We start from the raw sequence: 25,285 nt of genomic DNA on the forward strand, positions 1-25,285 counted from the left end.
CTTCTTATCCGGGATATGCTGATGTGTTCTGGCCATCTGCGGAGTGGCTTTCATCTGATTCCAATTTGACTATACGGTAAGCCTAGTTTCGACTCTGATAGATTGGTGCTAAAACTATGGGGGATTATTTATCTGTTGCATGCTCATTTGTGCTTTAAACTAGGGAATGTTTTGTATATGGTAATAATGGAAGTGTCTTTAAACAAGATGATGAACTATATATGGATTCTACTAGCCAAATTTGTTGCCTTTCATAAGATACAGTTTCTAACTTGTCGAATTTAGCTTGTATATAATGTAGATTGGAGTGGCCAATGCTCAGTGCATTGTACGCGCTTTATTTGTTGCAGTGCCTCTGGTGTTTTTTGTCGCTGTGCCTTGTCTTTCCACTGTTCATCATGGATTGCATTCTTAGGTCCATCCTCATGTTGTGCTGCTTCTCAATTGATTGATGCATCAGTTCGTTTATGTATCAGTATAGTAGTTGTCACATGAACATTTGAGTTCTGTTTATATAGTCCTTTCAGTTTGTGAAACTAAGCGAGTTTGCAACTTTGCATATTATAGTAATGTTTATGTAACTGATCTTCCTTCCTGCTCCAGAACAAGTAAGACGCCTCCGAAATCAGATGATCATGCATATAGCAAAGATGTTAGTCCAGGTTCTTCATATTAACAAATGTTTGTTATATTCTTCCAGTGTAACACTTTGTATAAGATAGCAATGGATGAAAATATTACCTAATCGCATATTTATGTAGTGTGAGAACTCCCTTAAAAGCATATGGCCGATTTGTTTGTTCATACTTCATACTTCATACTGCATACTTCATAGGTCTTGATAATCTAAAAGGGTTCTGAAATAATGTATTTTTGTCGAAAAAGGGATTCTCAGAAGGATATCGAAACACAAAAAGACTCATTCATCACCCAAAAATTTCTTGAATCAAGTAGCACCAATGAAACCTCCTATCCGCCAGATATTCAAGTGGATATACAAGCTAAGGATAATCACTCTCCAACAAACATTCGAGAGAACCTATCTGTAGGAGGTTTGATAACTGATTCCTTTTAGCTCCTAGAGAATGACATGTTGAAGTTTGTTTTCCACCCTTTTTTTCGAACTCTCTAAAATCTAACTGCCTTATCGAAATGTTGCTGCCTTAGGTATTACGACAAACCTGGAGCTAAATACACCTAGTGCTACAGAGGTAAGTGTCATCATTCCAGCTGATTAGTGTTTGTCAGTTGCAGACAATACTTTACTCTATCTTCTCCAATCTATCTTATACAGTCACTTGAAACGGGTGTCTCAAAGACAAAATTCCAAGGAGTAGATGTTAGTTCAGATTTGTTACCAACTTTGACAAGAATCTGGGCTAAGCATGGCAACGTACTTGAAGGACCGACTGTTCGAAGCAATGATCTTATAGCTTGGTCATTGGAGTCAATGGCTAAAGTCATAATCCTTCTTGAAAACACCTCAGGCAGGTCATTGAATGATTCTGAAGCTGATTATCTAAGTTCCACCATTTGTGACCTTCAACTTATGCGCTTGAATGTAAGTTGGTTGGTTCCCTCTGTTGTTAAGGCTTTAAATATGCATAAAGTCTTGGCTAAGAAAGAAAATTTGGATGAAACTCTAAAGGAAATTGAGAAGGTCACAACACAAGTTACAGACATGAAAACGAAGTTCATCGCTGAAATAGGTGGCTTAGAGCAAATGTTAGATGAGCAAAGGAAGTTTGTTTGTGACTAGCTTGACTCTTCTCGACTGTCCTATGCCTTGATGGAGGCAAATCTCTAGAAGAAGCCAAGAAGGGTTATGTTGATTACTTGATTTTCATGCAATTCGTCTTTGTACTTTTTGAAAACATTAATATGGGAGTGTAAGGTTTTGGCCTTAAAACAGTGGGTAGCAGCAGTATTATTATGGTTCTTGATGCAACTGACTTTTATTATTGTGCATGACGAAGTACTTCCTCTGTTCGAAATTAATTGACATATTGTTACAAATCTCATAAGTGATAAATATGACACGACTTTGCGAACACACCCTTCATAATAGTTGTGTTATGTCTATCCTCACACCTCTTAATTCAAGAGCATATTAGAAAACGATATCATCGATTAGCAACTTCTTAGATCATCTTATCTCTTTTCTTCATCAATAATGCTGGAATTAAGTTCAATCATATGATTCTTTAAAAGAGAACCATGCTAATGTTAATCTCTCATGATCTATCACATACTAAATTTCCATAAATAAAGAAAATTGAACCATACTACATTTAGAAGCTTATAACAGATTAAAATTGTCTCATACAACATTTGGAAGCTTATAAAAGATGAAAATTGGTACTTGATTTATTACTTCAACATCAAAATATTTCCCAAAAAAACAAACACAATGTTTTTACTTACAAATTAAACACTGTATTCTACTACTATTATTCACATTCTACATCAACTTAAAAACATTCCGAATTATCGAATCAACAAACAGAATAACGATACAATCTTGAACTATATCAACAAGCAACAACAAAAGCATCATTCTAAAAAATCTTTTACTCACAAAATTCCCATCACTCTTCACGTACTCAGAAACCGGCCCTCTCTCCAACTCCGTAAACTCAATCTCCGGCGATAATGAAAACTCCGGCAACGGTGAAATCTCCGGCGAATTTTCCGGCGAGGAAGAATTATCCGATCCGAAAAGATTATATTGAAGAACACTCGCAATCCCATGAACCGAAACGATGGCGCTTAGAAAGAGGTCAGGGTGAGAGAGAAATGCGCCATTAATGGAGAAATTTCCGGCGGAATTGTTAGTGATTAAGAGGGTTTTTCCGGGGAGAAGAGTAGGAAGACGGGCCCCACTTGGGAATTGTCGGAGTTCGGAAAAAGAGAATCGACGTGGAATAATGTGGTAAGGGAATAGAAGAGGGTCGATGAAGTTGACGGGAGATTCCGGCGATGGAGGAGAGTTTCCGGCGAGAAAAGCTTCGTCGTCGGGGATGAAGAAAGTGGCAGCGATAGGAAAAGTTGAAGGGTCAGTTTGAGATAGGAGATTAGCCCAGTTGCTGAAATCGCCTGCGCCGACAATGGAGTCGATGATGGAGTTGAATTGGAGTTGTTGAGGTGAGTCTTGAGGGTGAGTTGGTGGTGGTTGTGGGAGGAGAGAGAATAGAGAGTTGGAAGATGGTGATGATGATGGTGATGGTGAGAGGAGAGAGAGAGTGGTGGTGGTGGAGAAGGTGAGGAGGAGGAGAGAGAAAATGAGGAAGGAAGCCATTGATGAATGAATGTTTTCTTGAGTTAGTTTAGTTTCTTGGTATAGGGAGAATTTCTGGGTGTTTTTTCTGTTTGCAGTGAAGTGGAAATGGAGGATTTTAAGGAAGAAGGGGAAAAGGCTTATATACACAGCCGCCTTTTTGTGTGGGATAAGGACATAAGGTTGAAATTATAACTTTTTACCAATAATGGAATTGTTTATTGTTTACTCCCTCCGTTTCACAATATAAGGCACGCACGATGTTCGAAGTCGAACTTTGACCGTTAATTACTCTCAATTTATGTTGATAGAAAATTTTAAAAAATAATAGTATTATAGTATTTTTCAAGACGAATCCAACGATATAGTTTTTATAATTTTTACTTATGGTATTTGAGAGATATTTGTGGTCAAAGCAAATTTTCGTAAAGCGTGAATGCCTTATATTTTGAAACAGAGGGAGTATAATTATTATTGGGAAAGAATTATAAATTTTGTCTATTCTTTTTTCTCTCTTTGGTCAAAAAAATAATTTTTGTCTATTATAGGTTTATGTGTGTTAAATGGAATAGGAAAGAAGAAGAAAAAAAAAACTTAAAATGAAGGCGATAGAGGAAAAATATTTGTTATCTTTTTAAAGTTTTGGGTATATGACAAAAATATTATCTGTGTTTGGATCATCTTTTTTTTTCATTATTAATTATTAAGGAAAAATAAGGTTGGATAAGAGTTGACTATTTAATAACAAAAAGAGAGAATTTTCATTAACTGATTATATGGTTATTAGTTTTTTTAGTTGGAGTTATAAATTAAAAATTTGTTAATTTTAATGTTTTAAAAAACTAATAAGAACCCGGTGTACACTAATTAGTGTGCACCCGATCCATATCACGTGAGTTTATGATAGTGTATATTGATATGATATAGTGTATGTTACAGTGATATAGTGTATGTTAAAATGATATAGTGTATATTAAAATGATATAGTGTATGTTACAGTGATATAGTGTATGTTAAAGTGATATAGTGTATGTTATAATGATATAATGTATGTTAAAGTGATATAGTGTATGTTATAATGATATAGTGTATGTTACAATGATATAGTGTATGTTAAAGTGATATAGTGTGTGTTAAAGTGATACAGTGTATGTTAAAGTAATATAGTGTATGTTAAAAGTGATATAGTGTATGTTAAAGTGATATAGGGTGTGTTGACGTGATATAGGGTATGTTATAATGATATAGTGTATGTTAAAATGATATAGTGTATGTTAAAGTGATATAACGGGTCACGTGCCTGGACCTGGTCCACACTATTTTTAGTGTGAAGCGGGTCCATGCAAGTCGGATTGTTTAATGTTAAGGTGAGAAAAATCACTAAATTAAGATTCTAGATTAAATTTCAATACTTGATTTTAATGTAAAATAGCTATTAATCTTTCTGTTTTTTCAATTAGAGCAAATCATGCAATCCTTATACTTGGGTAGTTAAAAGACTTGAATCAAGAAATATTGTCACCCAATAAAGTAAAAAATAATTTTAAGTTTCTACTTAGTTTTGGGTTGCAAATTAATTTTTACCAATAGAATTGTTTATTGTTTATAACCATTGGGAAAGAATTATGGTGCATAAACTCTGTCCACTTTAGGTTTATGTGTGTTGAATGAAATAAGGAAAAGGTTAAAAAGAAAAACAAAAAAATTCAACTTAGAACAAAGGCCAATGATGAATTTTTTTATATATATTTTTGTAATGATTTTTGTATATAATGAAACTATCTTGGCTTTTCTTTTTCTATAAAGGAAAAAAAGGTTGACATAAGGTTTAGTAAGAGAAAAAGTGAATTTTTTAAAAAAAATTTATGAAACATTATATGGTTGTTATTACTTTTTTATGGAGTTATAAATTTGAAAATTGTTAATTTATTTTATGGTGAAAAAATCATTAAATAATTAAGATTTAAGGGTTATATTCCAATACTTGATTTTGGGCCTCTTATGTAGTTTTGTTCACCTTATTATTGTCAGTACTTATGAGAAAAAATAAATTCAGATAATATCTAACAAAGACTAATAAAGTCTAAGTTCAGATAAGCTCAGGTCAACACAAAATAAGGTCTGACATTCTCACAAACTAAGGTCTAATAACTTCATATAAGGTTTGATAATACCTTCTGTCCAAGTCTCAGGAGGACTAAGAATTAGGAGTTAATCCTTGATGAATTGTGCATTCATGGCTAAATTAGGGTGAAAAGTGTCCCAAGGCCCTCCTAACCTTGCCCAAGAATAATGCATCAGGGTAAAGTACATCCACAAAGAGCATGCGACCAAATTCAAAATGGATCAGTCATTTAGCAGGGTATTGATAAGGGGTGGGAGTTGCTTAATAGGTATAGTTGTTGGAGTCTAGCTAGGTAATGGTAAGTTCAGTGATTTTTGGTATGACGATTGGTTGTCTATTGGTCCTCTTAGGGGTTGGGTTCAGGGGCCCTTCTCCCTCGAAGAGGAGAGTCGGAAGGTTCACTCTATTGTAAATGATGGGTCTTGGAACCTTACTCGCTTAACCATATATCTCCCCTCAACCGCTCTAAATCGTATTCTTCATGCGACTTTCATGGCATGACCGGATCCCCCATCGATCACACACTTTTTCACAAACGGGGTATTGTGTTTTACTCTACCTGTCCTAAATGTCAGCAATCTCCTGAATAATCCAACCATATTGTGAGAGAGTGTTCTATGAGTAGTGATATTTGGTTATTGCCATATATTCCCCAAGTGGCTAGTCCGAGCTTAGATTCTTAGCTTAGGGCTCATTTGACCTCAATGTCTATGTTTAGTGGCATCCCTTGAAAAAAAGTCGTCCCTTATGTGTGTCATGAGATTTGGAAAGATCAAAACAGCTGTGTCGTTAAAGCCAAAAGTCGTCTCATATCAAATGCATATTGACTAGGGCTCTGGGGGGTGCCCGTGAGCTTAATAGAGCCTTTTACAGGCCAAATCCTTTATTCTCCACGGTTCTTCCTCAGTTTGCCCACCCCGTTGACCGTATAATGGTCCATGTTGATGCTTCTTTTGTTGGTCCAAATGATATGGTAGGAACTATGGGTTTACAAGATACATTTTTGTGCACCTTAGATTTACTCACTACTAGAATCCGATGTTTTACCGACAGCTCAATTATCGATTGCTAATTATCAAAATACCGACCCAACATAGTCCGGGCACAAAACCAACATGACAACCTCCTTGAAAGCTAGCTTGCAGGTAAGTCAAAATCCCCTATAACAGATGAAAATACAAACTACATACCTTAAATCCAGAATTTATAAAGAAGCATAGCCAAGACAGCAGAAGACGATTTCATGCATGGATTTGCTGATAGAAATTTGGGGTCGCATGCGGAAGTTGTAATGGACCTCAATAATATAACAAAATGGCATTTTCATTGATAATTAATTGTACAAGTGTGTTTGTGAGAGCTCATGTCTCTCATTCACCTAGTAGAACCCTTTGTTTCTACCTTTCCTAATATCTTGTGTGGAGCTCACTTGTTTGGCTCTCCTTCTCATTTGAGCTCATCTTGCTCACTCTCATTTGAGCTCATCTTGCTCCCTCTCATTTTGAGCTCATCTTGCTCACTTTCATTTGAGCTCATCTTTCATCTCATACAACTATTACATATTTATACTAGTTACATACTTAATCTAGAATTTTCTATAGAATCTAATGCTAGATACTTCTACCTACAACATTCTAATATTTTACAATTTGATATCTCTAGACTTTTCCACATCATTCTTCCATCTTAATCTAACTTAGAATTTTAACAAGATTTTTCTAGAATACATTAGATATTTTCTTAAAATTTACATCACTCACCTAGAATTTTCTAGATTAATCTTCAACATCCCCCTTATCTTGAAAATTCTTGTTATTCAATATTCTTTTGTTGACGCACTTGTCATCAACGATCCCAATCAAGATTCCGATTTTGTTCCTTGAAAGTTTTCCAAGTCTCGTTGGCGTCCATGTCACAACCATCTCCAAGTTCACTTTCATTTTCCTCACATATTGTTGATATTCAACATTTGGTGTTGGTACCCTTGTTACCAACTTGCTCCCCCTAATTATCACTTTTTCTCCTTTTTTTTCTCTTTTTTTTTTTACTTCTTCTTCCCAACTGTCGGTGCTCTTGTCACCAACATACTCTGCTAATGCCTTTGTCATTAGCTTCCTCTTTGTTCTAGCTTTTTCCCCACCATTTTAACTTCATTTTGTTGATGCTCATGTCATCAACCCATTTTAATCTTTTTTCACTTTATCTTCAACTTTTCCCTTCACCAGTTTTTATTCAAATTCTTTAAACATCCTTAAAGATTGAAACTTATACTTACCTCAACTTCTTTATCTTACTTAACCTTCAACTTGATAATTTGCATCTTTCTTCTTCTTGCTACTCGAATAATGTTGGCGTTATCACGTTCCGGCTCTGATACCATGATAGAAATTTGGGGTCGCATGCGGAAGTTGTAATGGACCTCAATAATATAACAAAATGGCATTTTCATTGATAATTAATTGTACAAGTGTGTTTGTGAGAGCTCATGTCTCTCATTCACCTAGGTAGAACCCTTTGTTTCTACCTTTCCTAATATCTTGTGTGGAGCTCACTTGTTTGGCTCTCCTTCTCATTTGAGCTCATCTTGCTCACTCTCATTTGAGTTCATCTTGCTCCCTCTCATTTTGAGCTCATCTTGCTCACTTTCATTTGAGCTCATCTTTCATCTCATACAACTATTACATATTTATACTAGTTACATACTTAACTCTAGAATTTTCTATAAGAATCTAATGCTAGATACTTCTACGGTTCTACCTACAAACATCTCTAGATATTTCTACAATTTGATATCTCTAGACTTTTCCACATCATTCTTCCATCTTAATCTAACTTAGAATTTTAACAAGATTTTTCTAGAATACATTAGATATTTTCTTAAAATTTACATCACTCACCTAGAATTTTCTAGATTAATCTTCAACATTTGCAACTTCTTAGATCATCTTATAACCCTTCAATTTCTTTACCAACAATGCTGAAATTAATTAAGTGTAATCATATGATAAATCTTTTACGACCACTTAATGTCCAAATTCAAAGAAAATGCATCATACTACATACATTTAGAAAGTAATAACAGATGAAAATACCTAACTTGATTTTATTTCAACATCAAGAATTTATTTCCCAAAACAACAAACACGTAAATCAATGTTTTACTCACAGATTCAACAGTCTATACTACATTACTACGTACTATTTATTATCCACATTCTGCATCAACATGAGCAAGAATATACAATCTACTAAAGATCTTGTATCGTACTCAAAATCAAAAATCTTCCCTAATTATTAAAGTCTATTCAACAGTCTACCAATCATTCTCGCTCTCGCGATCAAAATTAACATATACAGTCGATAATATAATCTGTACATGCCCAACAACCACATCCACCGCATTCTCTCGAACAATGTGAACTTTGTCGCAGGCGAAGTGACTGAGTCCATTGATGGGGATATCTCCGGCGAGTTTTCCGGCGAGGAATTGTTGGTGACGAGACAAGTAGAGTTTCTGAAATCGCCGTATTCGACGATTGAGTTGATGATTGATGAATCTTTAAGGTGGGTTGGTGGTGGACGTGGGAGAAGACAGATTGGAGGTGCGGAAGATGGTGATGGTGAGAGGAGAGCGAGTGGAAAATTGGGAGATGATGATGGTGATGGTGAGAGGAGAGAGAGTGAGGTGGTGTTAATTTTAATGGCGGAGGCAGACATGGTTGAGAGGATGAGGAGGAGAGAGAAAATGAAGAAGGAAGCCATGGGAGAAGTTTTCTTGAGTTTCTTGGTGTGGATTATTTTCTGAGATAGAGGATTTAGGAAGAAGGACAAAAGCTTTTATAAAGGGTAAATAATATTACTTTTTTTTATTTATTGCCTTACAGCCGCCTTTTTATAAAGGGTTGTAGCATTAATGATTGTAAAATTAGAAATGATATTTAGGACAATAAAGTATATTTACGTAAAAAATTTACTCAAAAGAAAAATGATGCATGTATGGAGAAACATTCATAAAAAGAATATGTTATTACATCTATATATTAAGAAATGGATGACCCCTCAAAAAAAAAAAAAGAAATGGATGAATTATGAAGTGTATATATTTGAATGTTATTTTTAAGAGTCTCAAAATTTAACTAAAAATTTTCTATTATAAAAAAGAAATAAGGCATTGTATTCACAATATAAACATTTCACGGTCCGTTTGGTAGTTGGTTATAAATTGTGGTAATGGGAATGAATTTGTGTGTAAATTTGTGAAAAATATCATTGCCCATTCTCATGGTAATTGCTAATTTATCAAGTGTCCAGTTTCCTTCTTGAATTTTCATTCAATTCCTATCCATTACCACCTTGTAGGTGGTAATGAGTGGTAATGACAAAAACACAAGTTTAGGGGTAAGATTGCTTGCCCATGGAGAAAAAATGTCTCTCCATGGAGATCTTAAGGATGCTTCCCTAATAAAGTTATACTTAAAATTCATTCCCATTATCGCAATTTATTAACGACTACCAAACGGGCCGTGAATATGACCATAAAATAATTAATCATGTTATTGAAATTAATATTATAATTAAATAATATGTCATTTTTATCTTAAATAATATCTAGAATAACTACTTTTACCAAACACTTATATTTTACATAGCTACTTTCATAGCTAAAAGCTGACAGCTATTTTCATATCTAAAAGCTGACAGCTACTAGCAGACAATCAAAAGCTACTCGAGCAACTAACAACTATTCCACAGCTACTTTTGCTGAATAAGCACTTTGTCTATTTTAAGTTTATGTGTGTTGAATGGAATAGGGAAAAGGAAAAACATAAAAGATTCAACCTAGAACTTAAAGGCAATTGAGGAAATTTTTTTATTTTTTGCTTTTGTGGTGTTTCCGGTAATAATAAACTTTTACTCATATTTGGACCTTTCTTTTCTATTATTAGTTATTAAGAGGAAAAAAGGCTAACAAGAGTTGAAGGTTAGTAAGATAATTTTCTTTTAAAATTTATGAAACATTATATGTATTAGCTAGTTTTTTTTTCTTAGATGAAGTTATAAATTTGAAAATTGTTAACTGCAAGTTGGTGGTGAGAAAAATCATTAAATTAAGATTTGAGGTTATAATTCGATACTTGATTTTGGGCTTGTTCTCAGTGTTTATCAGAAAACATAACTTATTCAGATAATGTATAATAAGAATTAGAAAGTCTAATAAGTTTAGATAAGTTTAGATATAAGTTCAATTCACCAAAATTAAGACCTGACACTCTCACAAACTAAGGTCTAATAAGTTATAATAAGGTCTAATAAGAACTAATAAGGTCTTATAAAATATAAGTTCAGATATGTTTAGTTAAGTTCAAATGCAAAAATAAGTTGAATAGAACTGAGCCTTTAGTGTAAAATAAATGTCAATTACAATTCTATTAACCAATTAATCTTTCCATTTATTTAATTACATCAAATTATGTGATCCTTATACTTGGATAGTTGAAGACTTGAATTAAGAAATATTTTCACCCAATAGAGTCAAAAGGATTCTATTTTTCTACTTAATTTTCAGTTGACTAAAGTCAAACCAATTGTAATACCCCCTAAATTAAGTCATATAGAAGTATAATTTATAAATGTAAGACAAATAAGTTTACCACCAAAACAACAAAATTTTAGCACACTTTTAAAGATTAGGATCAAACACTTACCACATCATATTTCCACCAAAATATTTGATATCAACATTATACTTTTACCAATATTTTATAGTTTCCACTAATATTAACATATCTACATAATAAATTTGGACACATTATTCTCAACGAGATCGATAACATCACACCTAAAGGAGATAAATTTATAATAGGAAAATTTGCCAAAAAAACCTTTTAAAGGTGGGGTGGAGGGTACAGTGTGGGGCTGCCGCATATGGGGTGGGGGGATGCCGCCTAAGGGGGTGGAACGAGAGTTGGGGGATGCTGGTGAGGGTGGGGGCTGCGGGTGGTGGGGGCTGGGGTGAAGTGGATGCTGCAGGGGTGACCGAGTGGGTGTGGGGTTGGTGGCAGGTGGGGGTAGTAGTGGCTAGGTGGTGATTATGGAGGAAGAAGGGAAATAGAAGTGGTCAACGCCGGAAAGTTTGTGGTCAACACCAATAAATGAGTTTAGGTTTTATCTTGCAAAAATAATTTAGTTTTTGGTTTGTTTTCGCAAAGAATGCTTTATAAGTTTTTTTTCGCAAAACTGAACCTTTTAAAGGGATTTTTTGGCAAATTTTTCTTTATAATATGCCATTAGCAAAAACCAGCTCAAACAAGAACAAAAGTAGGATAAAGTTGAAGGATTTGGTGATGATAGGATATTGTTTGTCGCCTTTAATGGCTCCAAAAATAAAAGGATCCCAAATATATTTACGATTTTTTCACCAATACCCCTGACAAAAAAATTTATTTACCAAATACCCCAACTTTTTTCAAAATTCACCAGATATCCCCAACTTTTAAAAAAATTCACCAGATACCCTTACTATTAACGGACGTTAGTGCTCCGTTAGCCTGTATTTACAAGTTTGCCATAAGTTAACTTAATTAGCCCTAAGTCAACCTAATTAGCCCTAATTAACCTAATTAAATCTTAAACTCTCCCTAACTCAACCCCCAACCCTACCCCCCCAAACCCTAGACCCACCAGCCCCATCACCCAACCCCAGCCCCACCCCCTCCCCTCCCCCTTGCCGGCAACCTTGCATACCCCTTTCCGGCAGCCCCCTCCACCTCCCTCACTCTCGTCACGCCTCCCCTCCCCCTCCCCCTCCCCCTCCCTTACTCTCGTCGGCCCCGCCAGCTGCTGCTGTTGTTTCTGGTTCATCGGAGGAGAGAGAAAGGTCGAAAATTTGCGCGAATTTAGGGGAGGGGGCTGCCGGAAAGGGGAGGCGCAATGGAAGGAGGGGGAGGCGCGACGAGAGTGAGGGAGGGGGCTGCCGGAAAGGGGAGGCGCAATGAAAGGAGGGGGACGGGAGGCGCGAACGAGGCGAAGGGAGGGGAGGGGGGCGGCGCGACTAGCGGGGACGAGGAGGGGGGCGGCGCGACTGGCGGGGACGGGGAAGGGGGTGGCGCGACTGGCGGGAAGGGGAGGGGGCTGGGGTTGTTGGGGGGTGGTTGGTTAGGAGAGAGAGAGAGGGGGTTAGGTTAGTTAGGTTTTTTTAGGTTAATTAGAGTTTTTTAGGGTTAATTAACACTAATGACTAACGGAGTTAACCGTCGTTAGTCATTAAGGGCATTATTTGTCATTTTTAAAAAATTTGGAGTATCTGGTGAATTTTTTTAAAAGTTAGGGGTCTCTGGTGAATTTTGAAGGGGTATTTGGTGAATAAATTTTTTTGTCAGGGGTATTTGGTGAAAAAACCGATATATTTATATTTAATTGTTTAAAAAGTAGAGAAAAAAAAACATTTGGATCAGTAGTAAAAGTGTAAGGGAATGAATAATGAGAAGATGAAATTCTTCAAAATTTTGTTGCTTAAACTTTTGAAGATAGTCGTCATTAAGCAACTGGAAATATGAATCTTATACTTACATTTTTTTTTAAAACTACAAATTAAGGCCCACTTAAAAAAATTGTACAAGCCCCATTATTTTTGCCCATATTTACCCCGTCCCAGGCCTTGGTTTAGGCTTTCCCCGGAGGCCTGGATGGTTCGCACGGGGATTGCATTGTATTCTGTTGAGCCTGTTTCATTTCATGTTCGGGAAATTGTGATTAAGGCGATCAAGCTTCATTAATTGGCTATCATTATGTTCACTAAATCTTTTCCTTACAAAAATGAGGAGACTGAATCATGCATGCATAATTTCATGTCTTTGTAGCTCTTTTTCTTTTCGAAACTTTTATATTAGTACATGTTTAGTTTTTAGAGTGTGCCCTTAATTGCAAATTGCTTATTTGAGGAGCATTATTAGTCCTCATCAACTTGAAAGCCTCTTTCGTAAGCTTAGATTATCTCTATTATATAAGTCAAGGAAGGAGGTGTGATGTCCTTTTTTAAAATGACTAAAATACTCTCTAATAATTTAAAATAATATTTTTCTTTTTATAAAAAAATGAAAAATGAGAATCTATCAATGAAACTTGCCATATGAGTAGTAAAAAATGGAATATGTAATACCATTAATAACAAACTAGATTGACACAATCAATTACAATCTTCAACCAAAAAAAGTTAGCAACATATCGTGATAACATAGTATTTCATATTTACAAAGTTCAAACATTATGGTTTATTAACATCTATAATTGTTAAAGAACTATACTAATTAAAGTCGCTGAAAAGAAAATTATTAAATCATCTACCAAATTTTACAGTGACGGTATTGGACAATTCAAAATCATTCACCTTTAATTTACAAAGATAACAACATCTATAAAAGAACCTCAATAATTTACATCACTATCAAAATAATTTTAGAAAAAAAAACATGTGCATTTGTATATAACTACATAAGATTGTCGACGCACGCATCGCGTGCATATGCAACTAGTGTTCCATAATTGATCAGATCTATCCAATGCCTTGTGGCATACTGCTCCTTTCTAGCTGAAAACTTGAACTAAGAAGATTGATCGACATCGAAATCTTTCTCAAGCTCTTCAAACATAAACTGAACTATACTCTTTACTTTCAGAAGCGCAGAAGAACCGGTGTTACCTAATTTCTTAATTCCCCCGCAAATCGCGAATTGAGAAAAAGGATTATGGTCGGTTTTGATTCATTTTTGGCTCATTTTGGGCGAATTGGCGAATTCAAAAGGCAAATTAGATAGCGAATTAGGTAACATTGAGAAGAACGCAGAACAAACAGAACCCAAACAACAGAAAAATATAGCATCGATTAGATTCGCAACTTCGTAGATTTATCATATAACTCTAATCTTTATTAACAATGCTGGAATTAAGTGTGATCACATGATTATATTGAAGAAAGACATGACATTGTTCTCTTATGATCACATAATTAAATTTCCAAATCTTGAAATAATCAATCCCACTACATTTAGAAACTAACAAGTAATAACTGATGAAAATTGGTACTTCATTTATTTCAACATCCAAACATTTCAACCAAACAAAAACCCAGATTTGCAATCTATTAACATTCTACATGGATTCGCAACTTCTTAGATCATCATCTTATTATAACCCTTTAATTTCTTTACCAATAATGCTGTAACTAATTAAGTGTAATCAATTCATATGATTAATCTCAAGAAATGCATCATACTACAATTAGAAAGAAAGTAATAACAGATGAAAATCCGATACTTCATTTTATTTATTCCAACATCAAGAACTTATTTATTTCCAAAACAACAAACACAAGATATCAATGTTTTACTTACTTACATAGTTACATATTATTCAACATTCTGTTGATCATTCTGTTCAACATTCTGTTCAACATTCTGTTGATCATTCTGTTCAACATTCTGTTGATCATTCTGTTCAACATTCTGTTGATCATTCTGTTCAACATTCTGTTGATCATTCTGTTCAACATTCTGTTGATCATTCTGTTCAACATTCTGTTGATCATTCTGCTGAACATTCTGTTGATCATTCTGCTGAACATTCTGTTGATCTGCAGCTTCTGCCATTTCTTGCATTTGACGAAATGCTGGACCAATCCTCCCTTGAAAGTGGCAAAAATACAGAATAGCAAAAAGATACATTCCACACGTAACCATTATTTGCGACGGAGATATCTCGGGTGGTATGCGCTCTATCTCCGGCATAGTCATAGGCTCCGGTGCAGGCGACATCTCCGGTGACTTTTCCGGCGAAGTTACATACTCCAGTGCGGGGCACATCTTAATTGAGTTTTCCGGCGCAATAAAAAACTCCGTTGCTGACCTTGCGCGGCATATCTCCGATGATTTTTCCGGCGGTAAAAAGGATATCTCCGATGAGTTTTCCTGCGTGACATTGTTGAATTTGGTCCAATTGATTCTGTAATGAAAGAGAAGAGGGTAAGGTCTTTCGGACCACTTAAGGGAAAGATTTGCGGCGGATTCGTTGGTGATGAGGAAGATTATTTTATCATCATCGTCGGGGATGAAGTAGGGTGAATTGAAAAGACTGATAACAATTTTTCGAGTGATTAAATCGCCTAATTTGACGATTAAGTTGATGATTGGTGAAAAATCAGGGAAGTTAGTTGGTGGTGAATGTGGGAGGAGAGAGAGTGGATAACTGGGAGATGGTGATGGTGATGGTGATGGTGATGGAGAGAGGAGAGAGATTGGGGTGGTGTTAACAATGGCGAAGGTAGCCATGGTTGAGAGGATGAGGAGGAGAGAGAAAGTGAAGAAAGAAGCCATGGGAGATGTTTTCTTGAGTTCTTGGTGTGGGAATTTTTCTGTGTAGTAGTAAAGTGAAGTGAGCGAAAATGGAGGATTTATAATGAAAAAAACAGGTTGGAATTTTTCGGTAAATATAATTCCATTTTTTTTCTCTTTTATTACAGCCGCCTTTTCTTCATAAAACAAAAGAAGAAAAGAAAGTGTGGATTTTAATTTTCAAGAAGTATTATACTTCTAAATCCAGGTAAAATTGCTTGAGGAGAGAGAAAAGATTTTCAATTATTCTTAAGGTTGGATCCTTGGCTAAAGCGAAATTTTGTAATGTATCAAGACATTCTGTTAGTAAGTCGATCTGGGCCAATTTATTCGGTTCGGATATTATTGATCGATTTGGACATATATGCATAAATCTTTCTCATTATTATAGTGGCTCTTCAACAAAAAAAAAAGTTTGTATCGAATGAAGTATTTTTGAGCAATGACATATTTTAAACTGAATTTTTTAGAACAATTATCTCATATTTTTCTGTTGAAAAACAATCACCTAATAACAAGCTTTTGTTCAATTAATACTTCACTAAAAAGATAGCATTGTTAACTAATGTTGTTTATCATTAGTAAATTTCGTATAAAGATGCTAACTTATCATTTTTCGTATGGTGTTTTATATAACACTTCGAGTGTTAACTATTTAACTTATTTTGATGTTTTGGAACTTATTTCTATCGTACGTATTTGAACTTATTGATTATATTTTATAAAGTGTTACAACTAATTGAAAATTATCAAAACTTATATTATTTCAGCTCCTTTTTAATAGTCACTTACACTTTTTACTCATGTCACTATTTTGAGTCTTTGTATCTCTAATTAATTTTGCATTTGTAGAAAATGTAAAAAGTAGATATTCTAAACGTACATTATTAATATCGAGACGAATCAAACAAGACCCCACATGACTATATTTTCTCTTACCAATAAATCACAAATGATAGTCAAAGAAAAATTTGTAAATAGTGTCAAAAGTGAAAATGTAACTATTGAAAAGGAACATAAGTAGTAGTAACTTATTGAAACTCATATTGACTTAATGGAACTCATCTTATATTATTTTAGCTTATTTTTTTAATAAAAAAGTCAAAATAAGTTAAAAAAACAAAGCAACAACTATAAGTACCTACTTTTGATTAAAATTAATTTATTAACTTAAAGGTCATATAAAATCTACAATCATAAGTACCTACTTACTCCCTTGATTTTTTGAAGTTATACTCACTTAATGTATATTCAGTATTTTAAACAATAGGAGAGTGAATACATTTTTTTTTAATTGGAGTGAATATAATCTATTTTTTTAATTGGAGTGAATATAATTTTTTGGTTCACTTACATTAAACAAATATAAATATATGACGAGAAAGAACATTAAATCTCTTTTGAACGTAATTACATTTAGTAAATATAATAGTCCAATTAACTAATAATATTTATTTCGCCGATTTAGAAACAAAGTAAAAATGAGTAGATTTTTGCATAACGGATTGAAACCGAAAGTAAGTAAAAAAAAATTGTAAGTAATTGTCAAGTTAAGACAACAAAGTACACAGGGGAAAGAATAACAATACTAAAAAATAAAAACTATAAAACATAAATTGTTTCCAATTATCAAGTTTTGTGATACAACATAAACAGAAATTTGTTTCCACGTGATCAATCGTGGCAGTCAAACTACAAGTCCACAACCGTTGACCCTTCCTATCTCAAAAAGTCTTCGCGCCAAAATTGTCAATAAAGGTTGCTGAGTAGTGCTAAACCAACAAAACAAACGACGCGTTAATACAAGCACCCAAAGGCAAAAATCCCCAATTCGTCTAGTTTTCCGGCGATTATTAGGGTTTTACACTCGAGCAAAATGGAACACCAATTAGTCAATTGGTCGGAACTTTGCCCAGAAATCCTCTCAGAAATCGCCAATCGTCTCGGAACTAAACCCAATGTGCACAATTTTCGACAAGTCTGCAAAAATTGGCGTTTTTCCGTCCCCAAAATCCGACGAAATCTTCCTCAACTCTCCCCTATCTTTCCTCTCAGATTCTCCGCTGTTTATCCCAACTTCTTCTCTTCATTATCTCGTGGAACCCTTCATCATTTAATTGCAGATGCAGTGTATCTCCTTCGACCTCGGAATCTTCCAGAATCTTCCAAATCATGGCTTGTTACTGTCGAAGAATTATACCGAGGTAAGCTTTCAGTTCGATTTCCTTTATCTAGAATTAGAGCTAAAGGATTTTTACCTCGGAATTTGAATTTTCCGACGAATTTGAAATTGTCCAATTTTCATGTTTCCTTGATTGCTAGTGGGTTTAGTGTAAGAGCTCCGGAAATTGACCCAGATTGCTCATCAAATGGTGGGTTGTTACTTAAGAATAAGTTGGTTTTGTTTGCGGATCCTGCTTGTTTTGAACCTTTTTCGGTTAATGATTACTCTGGTTTGTTGTGGTTTGAGGATGGTCGTGTTTTGTGGGTGAGATTGTCCCAGTGTTTCGATTGGGGAATTTTAGCGTATCGTGGAACCTCGAGATTTGATGACATTGTAAATTTTAAGGGGAGGGTTTATGTGATTGATCGTACGGGGAGGGTTTATGTTGTTCATTATGATTTAGAACCGGCTAAGGGGGTGAATTTTTGCCAGACGTTGAAGATGGAATGTATCGCGAGTGATTTGATAGGTAGTGGTTGTGATGGCGATAGGCGGAAGCGATTGGTGGTGGATTCCTCTGGGGTTTTGTATTTGGTTGAAAGGTCTACTTACTGTGGTGATAAGATACATTTTAAGGTTTATTTGTTTGATGAAGAGAATTGTAGATTGGATGAAGTTGTTGGAATTGGAGATGATAGAATATTGCTTGTGGGTGTTGATTGGTGCTTCTTTGCATCGTCAGCTGATTTTCCGGGTTGTAGAGGGAATTGCGTGTTTTTCTTTAAGGATGCCTTCCCCACATATGGTGGTAGAAGATCATCTGATGATCGTTTCTTCGAAGGAGCAAGCAAGGAATTGGAAGTTGTTGTATTCCACTTTGAGAATGGCAATGCTGGGCCAATATCAGCTTTTGCTGGATATTCTGACATATTATGGCCACCACCAGCATGGTTCTATACAGGATTTTCTGTCCTGAAGTCAGATAATTGTATGCCCCTGAAAACTCGATTCAATTAATGTTCCTTTTATCAATTCTTCCACTTCGAGCTATGGTATTTACAGAATGCTTTTGCTACTAGTTGAATATTTATGATATAGAACATTTTGATACTTCTCTATGCGTGGCAGTCGTATGTAAATGAGGTGGTTTGCTTCTACTAACAGTGAGGTCAGAAGCTTGATGAGCATACCCTAAAAAACTCTAGGTAAATTATCTAGTTGACCTGTCATGTAGTGACTGATATCTGAAGTTGTTATCATGGATCTTGCCTTAAGGATTACTTCTATTCATATTTATTGAATGTGTTAAACACGCTGTGCACTTGTACGGTATTTTAAGGTCAAAGGCAATTCTATTGAGCCTTCTTAATCATAATAATATATGTGACGCGTATATGAGGCGCCTTCTTCTCCTTTGTCCCTGGGCTCTTTGGCTTCACAAGTGCAGCCTATTATTCTAGCTCCGATCATTCTCCAGATGCTTGTTTCTGCAGTGCCATCTCCCTTGTGTGTAAATACTTTGCCTTCAAGAATCAATTTATCCCCACACCTCCAGACATCCCTTCTCTTTAAAATTCTGGCAGAAGTTTCTAAAGACTAATGGCAAATGGCTATTGGGTTTTCAAAAGCATGCAAGAGTGACTGATCCCTTAATGGTTAACGTGATGGCAATCCTGCAAAGTCTCCAGATTGCTTAAGCTACAGGGTAGAGCAACAATTTTACTAGGCGGGATTCTAAAATGGCGGTTGAATGCCCAAATATGCAAGGAAAGCCACTCATACTTTTGTGCTATGATGCAAAATTTTAGGTCTTACTATCATGGAGTGGACAAGGAACAAAGTAGCTGACACCTTGGCTAAGTAGTGCAGGAAATTAGAAGGCATTTGGTTATAAGCCAAACTTTTGTTGTACTCCTCAAATAACTTATTACTACCTGTTATTGTGGATGACTGCAGTGTATGTACTGCTAGTAGTGTAGTCTAGAGTTCCTTGCTTTGCATCCAAAGGTAAAGTATTTGATAAACAATGTGCGACGAGGGACGAGGTATCCATGAGTAAGGAAGCGCGGCAGAATACATTTTTGGTCTTCAAATTGGGAGAATCAAACCTGTTATTGTGTATGACTGCAGTTGTATTATAAATGTTGTATGTATTAAAAGCTAAGTATATGAAAATCATCTCTGACCATCTTATTCTAAGGGTCTCTCATTCTAACTTATTCTGACTTATTTTAAACAAAATAATTTCAGATAAGTCCAAACAAGATAAATTATCGTCAGATAATTTAACACGTAAGTTTTAGAAAAAGAATATATATCCAACAATTGACAGCCATTCTTGCAAATTAAAATTAGTACTAATTGACTGCTTAATACATATTCATCATGTGAAGGCACTTCTTTCATCGTGAAGGTATAGATTTTCTAATTATGAATTATACCCTTGATTTCCCAAGTTAGCGACCACAAGCAATCATTTGTTGAAAGGTTCTTATATTTTTACCATTATTTCATTCTTTATATATCAGACTGCGCAAATTTGATAGATTTTGATAAAGATTTACATTAATGATAGTTTTGAAATAGATCTTCATACCAGCCCTGGACAGAAGAAGACATATCTGTTTAACTGTACGTTTAACTTTCAAGCTTTCAGTCCAACCAAAAAATTGAAAATCTAACAGAATTGGTGGCCCATGATACCAAGTTTACAACACCCAAAAAAATTACAAAAAGGAGCCAACATTAACTTATACATTCTTCATGTAGAGGTCATGATAATCCTGCACATCCGCAGCCAAAACATCAACGATTCTAGTATCCGAAAACAATACAATCAGCAGAAACCATCATGAAAAGCTCTCCAGCAAGCAAAACCAGATGAGACGAGAGCTCTGAGAGTGTAGCTGATATAGGCTGACATCTCTAACATGTGTTGTGTTCAACAATTTACAAAAGCTGATAAAACTTGAGAATCAACATAATTCCTTTCCTGAAGAATTGCTTTTGCTAAGGCCGTCTAGCACACTCAAGCTCTCACAAACTGTCTTTCTTTGTTCATCCAACATCTGCTCCGTGCCACCTACTTCAGCAAGGAACTTCATTTTCATGTTTGTAATTTGGGATGTGACCTTCTCAATCTCCCTTGAACTAACCTCCAATTTTTCTCTATTAGCTATACCTTCGTTCAATTTTAAAGCCTTTACGACATCAGGAACCAGCCAACTTACATTAAATTGCATGAGTTGAAGGTCAAAAAGTGTGGCACAGAGATATTCAGCATCAGAATTGTTCAATGACCTGCCTGAGGTGTTTTGAAGAAGTATTACCACTTTAGCCATTGACTCCAATGCCCAAGCTACTAGATCACAGCTTCGGACTGGATTCCCTTCCAATATGTTGCCATGATTATCCCATATATTCTTCAAAATTGGTAAGAATTGTGAGCTTACATCGAACCCTTGGAATTTCGTCTTTGATATACCACTTTCAAAAGACTGCGTATAACAAAAATTGGAGAAGAGTAAGGTGTTGCAGAAAATCACAAACATGTGCATCTAATCAGATAAGACAACCACCTTAGTAATAGCAGGTGTAGGATCTGCAACAATCTGCATCTTTGTTGTGATACTCAAGGCTCCAACATCTTAAATCAAACAAATTACGTTTAAAAAGAGTGAATAGGGAAAGAACAAACTTCAAAATGCCATTCTCTAAGAGTTAAAATGATCAGTAATCAAACCTTTTACAGATAGTTTCGCCTGGATTTCTGTTGGAGAGCAAATGTCCTTAGCTTGTGTATCCACTTGTAATTCGAGTGGAAAAGTGTTCTCTTTGATGCTACTTGATTCAGGACATTTTTCGAAAAAAAGATCTTTCTGTCTTTCGCCATCCTTTTGAGATTCCCTTTTCAACCAAAGAACATAATTACAAATCACTTTCAGTTATTACTTATTACTTCACTTGATGGTGTGATTTATGATTCCTGAACAAACAACTTGGCACTACCCATGTTGGCCATGTATATGCTAATTTTAATAAAATACATGCAATCTATTAACAGTAATACCTTGATCCTACTGCGATCATATGAAGTAAAATAAGTACTCTAAATGCGTCTATGCCACACCTAAAACTACATGCATTATAATTATTAGAAAAATTAACAGCATTATAAGAAGTCTCATGTACACTGCGAAATTTAGGAACCTTAAACAAATATCTTTGATGCCCTCTTACTTGAGTTAAGAAGTTTCTTGCTTGTTCCAAGGCATGAAGACAGATTAATTGAACTGCTACAAGAATAATAAAGATCTTGAATGTACATCTATTAAGGTTTCAATAATACATGAATATGGGTGCATTTAGAACCCTCGAAGCCAGAATATAAATTAGAATGCAATCAACATAAGCAATGAACACTAAATGCCCTGCAACTAATAAAGAACCAGGATATAAATTAAGTGCAGCATGTTTGAATGCATCTTATAAAAGGTAGAGACTAAAAACTTACTCTCTGGCCAAATCAGTCGATGAAAGCCAAGCTGGGGGTGGCCACAACACCTCAGAGTAGCCTGAATAAGATTCTATAGGCCCAAATTTACCGCTTCCAAAGTGAAAAACTGCCATATCAAATGAGGTTCTCTCCGGAGATCCAAATATTTCATCATCAGCTCGAAAATCACAGTTATAAGCAGGGAAAACACCTCTACGAAACACAAGAGAATTGCCTCTCCATGAAGGTATATCCTTTGCTAAGACAAAGAAGCAACCATCATGAGTTGCAATAAGAATCCTATCATCACCAATACCTTTAACAAGTTCATCCCATTTCTTTTCCTCCTCATTTAGCTTATAGACCTTAAAAGCCACCCCCGCGTACCTTGGACATCTATAAATCAAATAGAGTTCACCACACGATTCAACCAATCGTTTCTTCCGATCACCTCCTGAACCTTCACCCACCGGCTCTGTAACAACTAAGGGCCTCTCCAACACGCCGTTTTTCTCCCTATACAATCTTCCTTTACGGTCAATTGCACAAGCCCGGCCTCTAAAATTCACTACATCATCAAACTTCTTAACATTTTGACTACACAAACTCAACATTTCCCCTCCTTCATCATCATCAAACATTATCTTAGCCAGTGCCCCATCACTACCAGTCTCATCATGCAACACTAAAACAGCACAATCATCAATTCTAGGGTTTTTGTTACTTTCACAATCATCAGAATCCACAAAGAAAATCACTTTACTAAAAAAAGAAGAATCCCTATTCTTCTTATCTAACATAGCATCAGAACTAGGAACAAAACTAAGATTATAAAGTTTACTAATTTCTGTAACATGAAAACGAGATAAATCCAGATTATCTGGGAAATTCTGGGGTAATAATTGAAAAAGTGATCGACAAAGTGGTCTACGTAGAAAAAACTTACCAGGGTTAAACTCCTCAACGGTAAATAACCATGGTTGAAGGTTGGGGTTTGCGACTGATTGAAGGAGGTAAACAGAGGTTGCGACCAAACTTAGATGCATTGTGAGATACCAAGGAACAGATTCAAGTTGATAAGCGAAAAGGTTGACTGAGAATTCATGGGGTAAAATTGGGGATAAAATGTTGGGTTTTCCGGCGAAGAGAGAGAAAGGGGTTGATTTTCGCCAAGACTTACATACTACCCGAAAATGGAGGAAGTTTGAGCGAATTTCGAGGCGTCCGGCAATATCTGCTAAGATTTCCGGTGGAAGTTCCGACCAAGAGATTTTCCGGCGACTCATTTCTGCAGCTACCGTCGGTTTTTATTTGAACTGTGGTGACTTTCAGTTCTGTCACTTCTGTGCTTGTTTGGGGTTTACGGAGACGAGAAAAGGGTACAACTCTTCAGTTTTCAAGTTGTGGATTGTTCCGACTTTTGAACTTTTTTATATTCGGAAACGATTTTTGGTGAGGTAGAAGGGGTAGCTCAGTGGAATACCACCTTCAATTTTTGGATATTGTTTAAAGTTTGGATTTTTATCGTCAGATTAATTACCTTTCCTACTACACATGAGCGCAAAGTGTGAAAATTCTATTGTGCTCTCGGGAGCACGGTGCATACCATGTACCTTGTGAATTTGTTCCATTTCCAATAAGTAAATGTTCTATTTTAAGCATATTTTTCAGCAAAAAAAATATGTTCTAGTTTTTGTAAAAAATGTTCTATTTTCAATAAACAAATATTCTATTTCAACAAATGTTCGTTTTAAGCTTATTTTTCAGCAAAAAATATGTTCTAGTTTTCGTAGAAGATAATCTATTTTCAATAAACAAACGTTCTATTTCAACAAATGTTCGTTTTAAGCTTATTTTTCAGCAAAAAATTATGTTATAGTTTTCGTAAAAGATGTTCTATTTTCAATAAACAAATGTTCTATTTCAACAAATGTTCATTTTAAGCTTATTTTCAGCCAAAAAATTATGTTCTAGTTTTCGTAAAAGATATTCTATTTTCAATAAACAAATGTTCTATTTCAACAAATGTTCGTTTTGAGCTTATTTTTCAGCAAAAAATTATGTTCTAGTTTTCGTAAAAGATGTTCTATTTTCAATAATCAAATGTTCTATTTCAACAAGTTTTCGTAAATGAATTTTGTAATGCTCCACTTCCACTGTAAAATGTTCGTTTTCGTATTCGTAAATGTTCGTTTTCGTATTCGTAAGTGTTCGTTTTCGTATTTGGATTATGGTAATGTTCCATTTCATCAATAAAATGTTCATTTTCGTAAATGAATTTTGTAATGTTCCACTTCCACAGTAAAATGTTTGTTTTCGTATTCGTAAATGTTCGTTTTCGTATTCGTAAATGTTATATTTTGTATTGTGGGAGCATAGTTCTCATTGTGCTCCTGGGAGCACAATGCACGCATTACGCAAAGTGACCACTAATCAATTTACCACAAAGCTGCACAAATTCATCAGCGCGGTTCAACTTTTTTTTTAGAAATGAAAAAGAGCGTGACTAAACTGACGGGCTAAACACTGTGAAATAAGCTAGTAGTTGAAAAAGGGTGTAAAGTTACCTTGACTGAAGTAATAGCAAGCGTAGCATTAGGCCCTAGTGATTTTCCTCCGAATATCTGATGTGGACACTAAAAATCAGGATGATCAAATGCAAAAAAAGTTCCATTGTACCCTTTTTTGTCCTAAATTAAGTGCAACATATTCCTTCTTTGTTGCTTCAAAACAAATGCAACATGATTTATGTAATTTTCCCTCTTTTAGTATTCTTTTACTCATACTCTATATTCACAAGATTTCGTCGATGTTTTCTCTCTTAAAGAGCATGCCAAGT

At 35.2% G+C, this 25,285-nt stretch overlaps 3 protein-coding genes across 3 annotated transcripts; 1 reads left to right on the plus strand and 2 right to left on the minus strand.

The window, feature by feature from the left end:
• Positions 1–2,460: 2,460 nt before the first annotated feature.
• LOC104894669 (FAS1 domain-containing protein SELMODRAFT_448915) lies at positions 2,461–3,380 on the minus strand. The gene has a single exon (XM_010680960.4). The coding sequence runs from the start codon at positions 3,296–3,298 to the stop codon at positions 2,462–2,464; it is 837 nt and encodes a 278-aa protein (XP_010679262.2). The 5' UTR covers positions 3,299–3,380; the 3' UTR covers position 2,461.
• A 14,181-nt stretch (positions 3,381–17,561) lies between these two features.
• LOC104894670 (F-box protein SKIP23) lies at positions 17,562–20,160 on the plus strand. Its single transcript, XM_010680961.4, has one exon. The coding sequence runs from the start codon at positions 17,664–17,666 to the stop codon at positions 18,966–18,968; it is 1,305 nt and encodes a 434-aa protein (XP_010679263.2). The 5' UTR covers positions 17,562–17,663; the 3' UTR covers positions 18,969–20,160.
• A 409-nt stretch (positions 20,161–20,569) lies between these two features.
• LOC104894446 (F-box protein SKIP23) lies at positions 20,570–23,845 on the minus strand. The gene is made up of 4 exons (XM_010680672.4): positions 22,465–23,845; positions 21,694–21,857; positions 21,530–21,597; positions 20,570–21,448 (listed from the first exon to the last, which is right to left on the minus strand). The coding sequence occupies exons 1-4, from the start codon at positions 23,730–23,732 to the stop codon at positions 20,927–20,929; spliced, it is 2,022 nt and encodes a 673-aa protein (XP_010678974.2). The 5' UTR covers positions 23,733–23,845; the 3' UTR covers positions 20,570–20,926.
• Positions 23,846–25,285: the final 1,440 nt, after the last annotated feature.

This window comes from Beta vulgaris, chromosome 5, assembly GCF_026745355.1.
Source record: "Beta vulgaris subsp. vulgaris cultivar EL10 chromosome 5, EL10.2, whole genome shotgun sequence".
Classification (NCBI taxonomy): Eukaryota; Viridiplantae; Streptophyta; class Magnoliopsida; order Caryophyllales; family Amaranthaceae; genus Beta; species Beta vulgaris.

What these genes read in the sequence shown, in the direction of transcription:
- LOC104894670 (XM_010680961.4), top strand. Translation starts at nt 17,664, where the DNA reads ATGGAACACCAATTAGTCAATTGGTCGGAACTTTGCCCAGAAATCCTC.
- LOC104894446 (XM_010680672.4), bottom strand. Translation starts at nt 23,732, where the DNA reads ATGAGTCGCCGGAAAATCTCTTGGTCGGAACTTCCACCGGAAATCTTA. An exon ending in TCGACTGATTTGGCCAGAGA is followed by an intron (nt 21,858 to 22,464) that starts GTAAGTTTTTAG and finishes TTGGTTGAAAAG; the next exon opens with GGAATCTCAAAAGGATGGCG. An exon ending in CTACACCTGCTATTACTAAG is followed by an intron (nt 21,449 to 21,529) that starts GTGGTTGTCTTA and finishes TGTTATACGCAG; the next exon opens with TCTTTTGAAAGTGGTATATC.
- LOC104894669 (XM_010680960.4), bottom strand. Translation starts at nt 3,298, where the DNA reads ATGGCTTCCTTCCTCATTTTCTCTCTCCTCCTCCTCACCTTCTCCACC.